At 37.6% G+C, this 9,367-nt stretch overlaps 1 protein-coding gene across 1 annotated transcript in view; it reads left to right on the forward strand.

The window, feature by feature from the left end:
• The window catches only part of SLC30A6 (solute carrier family 30 (zinc transporter), member 6), a 19,331-nt gene that overhangs the window by 3,430 nt on the left and 6,534 nt on the right, over positions 1 to 9,367 (forward strand). The window contains exons 2-8 of the mRNA XM_009880433.1: positions 2,177 to 2,263; positions 2,896 to 2,980; positions 3,555 to 3,597; positions 6,188 to 6,253; positions 6,685 to 6,765; positions 8,012 to 8,047; positions 8,883 to 8,977. Of these exons, the coding sequence (XP_009878735.1) occupies positions 2,177 to 2,263; positions 2,896 to 2,980; positions 3,555 to 3,597; positions 6,188 to 6,253; positions 6,685 to 6,765; positions 8,012 to 8,047; positions 8,883 to 8,977 (493 nt within the window). The remainder of the gene's footprint in view (positions 1 to 2,176; positions 2,264 to 2,895; positions 2,981 to 3,554; positions 3,598 to 6,187; positions 6,254 to 6,684; positions 6,766 to 8,011; positions 8,048 to 8,882; positions 8,978 to 9,367) is intronic.

Consider the following 9,367-nt stretch of genomic DNA (forward strand, 5'->3'; position numbering starts at 1 on the left):
GCCAAGGCGTTGGGGCGGCCGTTAACGGCTCTGGGGCGCAGGAGGAGCGGGCGCTGTGGCTTTCCGTGTAATACTTCCTCTTCAGACACCTCCCCCCCACCCGCGTGTCCCTAGTCACCAGTGGGTCTGCGGGGCCGCGGTGGGCGCGTAGGCCCCGTTGGAGCAAGCGGTAGGCGCTCAGCCCTGTAAGGCGATGGTTTGGGTCTGGGCCTCGGGGTTTTCCTTCAGCACCAAATCAGCCGAGGGAAGGAAACCCCCATGGGGAGACACTGGCTGCCCGGCCCCTGTGCCCCTGTGTCGGTGAAAGCACAGGGCTGCTGCCCCTGGCGTGTGTGGCTCGTGTCCTGAAGAAGAAGAAGAGTCATTCTTCTGGGGATGAGCACCGCCTGTGCTCGTTCAGCTGGGTGTCTTCTCTTGGTGCTGGGCACAAACGAATTGACATCGGTATCGGTCACAGGTGCTGTCACCTGTTGGCGTTGTAGGAGCAGACGCTTCCACTCATTGTAGAAATACTTCTTGTACAGCTGTTCCAGCACTGCATGGGGACCTTTGGTGGGTGAGGCGTGGGGTAGCTGCCCTCCTGCTCAGCACAGAGGTGTTTCTCTCCATTGTGTTGCCACAAGTTGAGGAGCTAGGGAAGCTTTAATGCCAAAGTGTGATGTCCACTGAATTAGAGCTTCCTTCCCGGGGTGAACTATGGCTAGCCTGGGTTTGCATGGGGTTCTCCTCTGTGGTACAGAATACACCACTTTAATGCACAGCATCCTTTATATGAGTGGGGAGGTGTGGCACAGTGTAGTTAAGCAATGGACGTACTGCTAACAGTATGGGAAAGCAATGGGTGTTAATGCAACAGAATAACCTTTGCAACCAGGCAGTCCACTGCTTGTTGGAAAAGCTTTCCAAAGTGTTCTTTCATCCTCTATGTCTTTACTGAGGAAAAAAACTCATCATGTAATGGTTTGCTAGTAAAGAAAATAGTAAGTGCCAGCCTTTTGCCCTAGGTGAGCAAAACTTGGGATCTATAATACTGTCTTTGTAATTGGTGACACCAAAGCATATATGTATTTCTACAGATACTATGAAATACAGCTGTGTTGACAACTGTGTCTGTAAGTTCATTGAGTCTGTTTTGGTAACCAGCCTGTTAGCCTGTCTTTTTGTCTGCTGCTGGCAGTTACAGATGCAATAGCTTACAATCAAACCTTACTTCATCCAGCCCCAGATCGCTGCATATGACAGACCGCCCATTACAAGTCCACGAATTTCTATTGCAAATCAGAAGGGCTTTTCATGTGGAAAGCTCACTTCTATGTGGGGAGAGTAGAATGGAAGACAGGTAACTAGAAGCTTTAGCCCTCTGAGGAAGTGGAGCAAGTGGCGTAGTTGGTGAATTTTTCTGGTAGTCTGTTCCCTGTCGCACTTTGAGGAGAGCCATGTAGCATCCCCCTCACTCCCATCTCCTACATGCACATGTGTCCTCTCCACTGCAGGAAAGGAGAGGGAGTGTCTACAGTGACCACATCTGTGCGCGTTTAGGTTAAGCCAGGACTGAGATTGTTTGTATGTCTCGTGTTATTGGCCTTGTGTCCACCACATTATGGATGAGACCAGCGTTGTTTTTATTTCTCTAATGGGTTCTCATTTATATATAAAAACAATATTTTCCTGTTTTACAAACCAGTTGGCTTTGTGTGGGATGTGTGCTTTGATAAAGAAAAATATTTGTGTTTTCAGAACATCTGTAGTAGTTTTACTTAAATAAAAGTAAAACCTCCACTCTTTGAATGGTATTTTGGTATGTTTTCCAGTAATCTTGAATTCTGGATTATATCTAAATGAAGCTTGATTGTAAGTCATTCACCATTTTCTAATATAATAACCATGCAAAATCATAGAATGGTTTAGGTTGGAAGGGACCTTGAAGATCATCTAGTTCTACCCCCCTGCCATAGGCAGGGGCACCTCACACAAGACCAGGTTGCTCAAGGCCCCATCCAAGGTTATCAAAAAATATTCCTGAATTTAATGTTTACAGGCTATCTGTAAGTAACAAAAAACTCACTCTGCTTCTTTAGTATAATTATGAATATAGTTCATAAATGAAGATTTCCTTTTTGTTAATTTAAACTATGGTTTAAGTAAAATTTTTAATTCTATTTTATTTTTTTTTAAGGGGACAATACACCTGTTCCGCAAATCACAGAGATCGTTGGTTGGAAAGTTAACACATGAGTTCAGACTGGTTGCAGCAGATAGGAGGGTAAGTGTTTCTCAAACCAGGACATTAGTGAATAATACTAAAAAAGACATCAGCTGTGATAAGTTAAAATGCATTATTAACTTGAGTATATTTTGAGAATATGTCTCTGAAAATTTTGAGCTGTGCTAAAAAAAAGAAAAAATCCAGCTGTGAAGCTGGCTTCCTTCCTGTGCATTGTCCCTGTCAATTAGTGTTCTCCAGAATTGTACTTGTATTTAATGCATTCAGTAGAACTGTAAACTGAATATACACAGATGTTTTTTGGACCTAAGTTCCGGCATAAAGAAAGGAACACAGTAATATAAAGTTGTATAAGTCTGTCTTCAAAAGTCAGATGGTGTGTGCTGTAATTAAATGCAAATATTATACAGGGGTGAATTTTTAGACCAAAAAGGTATTTTAAGCATCGTGCACAAGCACTGTTTATAAACGAGTTTTGAGACAATCTGTAAAGTTAAAAATAGAATAGGGCTTGTTGTTCTGAAATTAGTTGTAAATTTTTGGGAGGGAGGAGAAGCCAGTTCTGCTTGCATGATGAAGTACTGTAATACTGTTTTTTAAAACTAGGTAGATATATTTGTGTCTTGTGAATTTTGGAAGATGTAAAATACATTATTTATTCTCATCAACAGTCCTGGAAGATCTTGCTGTTTGGTGCTATAAATTTAATATGTATTGGCTTCCTGCTAATGTGGTGCAGCTCTACAAACAGCATAGGTAGGTGGCTCTCTTGTCCTGAAACTACATCCAACTACCATGTGTTTCTTAGCTTGTGAACTTCCAACATACCGAAAAAGCCAAGTTCAGCACGTAATGGAGTTAGGTAGCTGCACATCCAGGTTCGGAAAGTGCTTCCTTTTGATTTGCCACAGGCAGTTTAGAGCCATTTCTCGCAGGCAAGTGTGGATGGGTGAAAGTCTTTCAAAGTTTGCAAGGTTTTCCAGACCTGCTGGTCATTTTCTTCCTGCAGTACCCTCTTTATCTTTAAGATTGCGAAAAAGTAGATTTCTAAGCTAGTCTTCAAACGTGACAGTTCCTTATGTAAATAGTACTAGTGACGTATACAGACCCTCACTTGCAGTTGAATGAAGGTGTTTGTAGTTAAATATATTGAAGTGGTTTGGACATTCATATTATATACACATACAAAAGACAGAGTTGCTCTATCAGCAGAGAGAATTTATGTAGATAGAAGATGAAAAAGAGCTGCACAAGAGGGACTTAGAACAATACAAGTGATATCTGCATTGAAAAAACTATATTAAATTTTAATATTTGCTTTTTTTTACAGCTTTAACTGCTTACACCTATTTGACAATCTTTGACCTTTTCAGGTGAGTTTTTTTCCCATTTAGTCTTACTGTTGATTTGTGCCTGTCTTTGTATATTTCTATACATATAAAATTTATTTACAGGTACAAACACATGTTATTTAGAGTCATCAGTATAGAAACACTAACTGGTTTTGTGGACGTTGGTGTCTTGCACACTAGGTAAACAACCTCACTTTGGGAGCACAGTTTGAATATAGCTTAAATGAGTATAAAATTGTACATCACAATAAATAGATGATGAGAAACACCATAGTTGCATTGAGAATGACTAGTAAGAACGCAGTTCAGTCATGGATTTCCCTGAGCAGATGTGTAACAACATAAAACAGAATCTAGCATCAAACTGTTACCTGGTGGTTGACTTGGAACCCTGATGCCACAGTCATTGGTTCTAAAGTATCCGTCAGTTTTAGCATCAGGAAACAAGGAGTATCCTATTTCTGTTTCAGAATATTTCAAGAGCTAGATCACATGCACTCTACCAATACAGTCATTAGATATTTTTAGTATTTTTCCTGTTTCCTAACAAAATTATAATAAAACTACTTTAAGTATGAACGTTCTAAACAATTTTGATAATACTGATAATACAGATATGAAATATATTCAGTTCTTACTTGAGATGTAGATCAGCAGCAGTGGTTGGGAAATAAACTGCATAAAAAGCATGTATTTTTTTTAATTATTAACCCACATTATCTTCCTTTATAAGCTCACTAGCTTATAAAAAGCAGGTGTGAGCTATCTGCACTCTGTTTTGCCCACTACGTACTATAGCTCATCTGACTGATAGTAAAACATTTATAAATAACAGCAGCAAACGTGCAGAAAGGAAGAGGAATGATATAGGCACAAAAATGCTTCACTTGATCTGTGACTGCATTAGAATGGTGATATAACTTTAATGAATCTAATAATTTTCTTGGAGTTTTGTATCTGCTGAGTTTTGTCACCTTGACTCAAAATACCTTTTTCACCTTGGGGAAAGTTTTGATTTTGTATTTTGTATTTGTCTAGAATATTATTTTTTTTAGTTTTAGGAAAAGATGGAATATCCCTGATGTATTAGGTTAATTAGTGGATGGACTAGAAGATTATCCTAACTCACAGCAATCTCTTTCAAGAGTTTTGATTTGCTGTAAGAGAGAACAGTGCTCAGTAATTCTGCTGAAAAAATAGATTTCTGTTTTTTTCATTGTTTTCATCTTCTTGGTCATTTATAATAGTCTTACTGAGTATATGAATTTACTGTTTTGTATATGAACAGTATTATTTCCTCTGCTTTGGTTTTACTCCACACAGCTGTGGATCAGGTTGTGAGGATGTGATTGTTCAGCAGCTGTGGGGACGAGTTCTTGATCCAATCTGATTTAACATTCCCATTAATTAAGAAAGGGCTGCATAAAGGCACAGATGACACTGAATCCGGGTGGGTTCCAATAAAAAAAAATGTCCAAAGGGGTCAATAGAGGAAAAATAGGCAAAGGAAATAAGACTCATCCTAGAAAAATTCAGGCTTGTACCATGGGGATAAAATAATTGGAATTTCAGATGTTCAATATGAGAGAAAAACTTGGAAAGGAAATAGCAAGAGAGACCTGTGGCTGTCAGTGAATAGCCAGTTAGATTAGAGCTTGTGTAGATGAATGCAGCCAGAAAAAGTAAGTCTGTTTTGGCCATATATGTAGACAAATTACACTGTGGAAAAGAAAGGCAATACTTGGCATAGCCTGACACTTATTCTACAGTGCTACATCTAGTCTATGGTATATCTCTAAAAGAATAGTTTAATGGAGAGCTTTCTTTACTGTTTCACTGGGATACAAAGGAAGTGACATAAGTGTGACAGTCCTGTCGTCTTTCTTGTCGTGTTCCTTCTCATTTAAATGGCCTTTCTCAGGTTACAGTATTTCTAGGCAAGTTGATAAAGCACATGTAAGAAGAGCATTTATTGGGTGTCTACTTTAATATTTTCATAGTCTTTTGCTTTGTATTTTTGATTACTACATGTGACATTATTATGTGTGATACCAGACAGTATTAAAAGGATTTTCTCAGACTACCTTTGCCTGTTAGTCAGATACTAGGGTGCCTGGTCTGGTGTGCTCCAAGTCCCTTTCAGAGAAATTCATGGAGTGCATGCAGATTAAACACTGGTGGTGCTCTTTTATGTCAGGACCTCAGTGTGAAAATGCATTCCATTTGGAGTTATGGTAAACTTGATTTAGGCTGAGTGGTGTTCTACATTGAAGAAGATCAGTAGTAGCCTTTGTAAGCACAACATGCCATAACTACAGCATTAGACTGTCTCCTGGTGTAAGGAATTAGACTGACTACCATTCTGCTAAAATTGTTTGCTGCCCTTTTTATGGGAACCGCTGAGACATCATCAGTCTCAGTGTTATTCCCAAGCACAACCTCTTCTGGATTCACTGGAACCCTCATTATGACAGTGATGGAGGGGTTGAGTTCATGATAAGACATAGTTATATTAATTTGTTCAGTTCTTATGGCTGAAGTGTATATTTGTAGATTATCCAGTTTGTAAAGGTTGCAGTTACTTACAGTCCAATTCTCCCCCTTTTTTCAGTTTGGTAACATGTCTAATAAGCTACTGGGTAATGATGAAGAAACCCAGCCCAGTCTATTCATTTGGGTAAGTACTAATAACAAGATTTGGTGTTTGATAAGACAACGTTTGATACATTGCTGACTGTCATTGCCTGTATCCCCTAACAGTCATGACTAACAATCTGTGTGTAAAGACCCTAAAAGTAAGGAGACCCAAGACTGATGCTGTATAGAACAGTTACAGAATAGAGGAGGAGAGCATAGGGGAGGGACAGGAAAAAAGAATTAAGAAATGCTGAATTTTAAGCTGTTTGTGACAAGAGGAGTGTTGGTTTTAAAAAGATTGAAAATAATGACTATAAAATAATGCTATAAGGAGTCCAGTTTCTTCCCATCTATCTGCTCTTGAAAGAGTTGGAAATAGTAGGTCTGTCCTGCTGGTTCTTGTACAGACCAGAATGCATTTGATGCATTGTTCAATGTTCAGTACTTCTAAACTGAATTTTCAAATTTCAGGTTTGAAAGGTTTGAAGTTCTAGCCGTATTTGCATCTACAGTTCTGGCACAGCTTGGTGCTCTTTTTATACTGAAAGAAAGGTAGGGTATATGTACTATTTTCTTTATTTTTTTTTTTTGTCATGTGTGAAGATATTCCAGGCTGAGCAAAAGCATATGCATTCTACAAATATAGAGAGATACTGTAGAAAAAAGTTCAGATTTTTTTAAATATTGCTAAACCTTATTGCTCACTTATATTGATTACACTACAGGTAGGCTTCAGATGAAATGATAGGAATCAATACATTTAATTAAACAGCTTTCAAGGAAAAGACTCAATATTCTTAAGAATCATATTTTCCAAAAAGTTAGGTATTTCATTTAATAGATTTCTCTATGCATCTTGACTTTTTAAGTTCATTAATAAAGAAAACTTCTTTTATTTTTTCTTTCTTTGGTCCCTTCATGAACTAAAGCAACTTCATAATATATTAAGGATCTGAATGTTTAAACTATCAACTTCATCAGTCCCTCAAAATTTGCTCAAATATTAATTTGACATACCGTCTACACTTGGAAGCATTTGTGTTTCAGGAGGTTAGACTAAAAATTATCTTAGTCTGTAAAAATGAAGAGGCTTTTGCTAACATCTGGAATTTAAAACTGGGGCAGTGTACCTTCCAATTTTCTATTCAGGGGCTCTGTTTTCTCCATAAAGAGCTATGTTAACAACAATTTTATACTATAGGTTGATCTGTTGTATGGATACTACATTGGAATGAATTCTAATAATGATGCACTGTCAAAGCCTCCCAAGTTTTCAAACATCAATTTTAGGAAATTCCCAAAACTTATTATAGGTTTTTGTTACAGCTGAAGCTCATTTCTTATTTTACTGGTGAGTAAAAAAAAAATTATATCTCCACCGCAGTATCCCACATCTAGTTTATTTGGCCTTGCTTAGTGAGAGGCTCGAAGTCAGGGATTTCAAACTTAGTTTGTTGTTGCCACCGGTGGTGGCAGTAGCAGTATTTTTTGGCATGTTCATTTACAAGCATCTTTTTATTGTGTAGGCAGCATTCATGGTAGCTAGCACCTATGTGGCACAGTTTGGAAATAGTTGGAAAAATCTAAATTACACCCTGATTCTTTTCAGTGTTAAGTGCTTTCATCACTTATAAAAACTGCTGTGCTTATTTAAGCAATTCTTTTTTTTTGCAGTACTGTATCTGTCAGTTTTTGTTAATGAATGGCAGCTCATTATTCAGAACTGAAAAAATATGCTTCAGGTATCAAGGTATATTTATTGTATGAATATAATTCCAATTTTCAATTATTTTTGTAGTGCAGAGCGGTTTCTGGAACAACCTGAGATACACACGTAAGAAATTATTTTGACATGTAAAATTGTAGTTTTTCCAGTGTCTCTTTGCGTTTCTAATTATTAATCTAGCATGTATTAATTATGCAAGTACATTCAATACCAAATTGGTTTTGGTACCTTGGCATTTGTTTCAAACTATGTGCAAGTTATATTGCAGATGTTTTTTTCAAGGTACAACTGAAATGTAATGCACGTGCTCTCTTAAATAATGATTTAACTATGTATTGCTGGTTTTGCTAGTTTAATTGCTCTAATTTTTTACAGAGGCCTCTTAGAAGGCCTGGTATGGGGCGGGGGGGGAGGGTGCTGTGATCTTTACAGAGCTGGAGGTGCTGCAAAGATGGTGAAGACTAGAAAGAATATGGGGAAAGGAAAAGAAGGTGTTATGGGGCAAAAGACTGGGGCATGGCAGGTATGTTGAAGTTGTAGTTTTCCAAGGAAAGAGCAGGGACACAGGCATAATTCCATAGGAAACTAAGCTTTTTTTAGCTCTGCTGCTGAGGGGACAATGTATTTGTATCTTCAAAGGACAAACATATATGTGTGTGCATATATGCAATTAGTTAAGAACTGTTACTCAACATTATGAACATTATGTACAGCCTAATGTGATAACAGTAACGTGCAAAGTTCAGTGATCTCATATAACCCTTAAAATGATAATACACGGCCAGTTACTAGTCATTATACTAGCTTATCTTACTCTTGTTTTCAGTCTCAGTAAAAGATACCAAGCAAAGTATTTTGATATTGTTAGTAGTAATTACAGCTTGTTTTCATGTTTTGTGATGATGTGAAATTAAGATACTTTTGTTTTTCTTCCCCTCCCTAGGGGGCGACTGCTGGTTGGTACTTTCGTGGCTCTCTTTTTCAACTTATTTACAATGCTTTCCATTAGGAATAAGCCTTTTGCTTATGTCTCTGAAGGTATGTGATAAATTAATCTATACAAAGAATTGGGAAAAGATTTTAATGTTCTTATTTTTATCAAGGTATAACTTGTCTGGTAACTTTCTTAACTAGTGGGTATATATTACTATTACATCCATTAATATAACGTCATGCAGTTTAGAATTGCCATCCAAACCTCAACTCTGGTTTGGTTATACGGCTCTCTCAGTAGTATGTAGTCATCAATATAATAAACTGGGTGTCATTTTTAATGCTGAAGGACCCTTTATTTTCAGTCTTTTGGATTCAACCAGTGGAGGTCATCTGACAGATACCGGAACTTTGAAGATACTTTGTGGATATATTAATGGATTAAAAATAAATAATTGTAATAATTCTTCTTAATAACTCTTTTACCTGGGACTT

The sequence above is a fragment of the Charadrius vociferus genome, unplaced genomic scaffold, assembly GCF_000708025.1.
Source record: "Charadrius vociferus isolate BGI_N301 unplaced genomic scaffold, ASM70802v2 scaffold62, whole genome shotgun sequence".
Lineage (NCBI taxonomy): Eukaryota > Metazoa > Chordata > Aves > Charadriiformes > Charadriidae > Charadrius > Charadrius vociferus.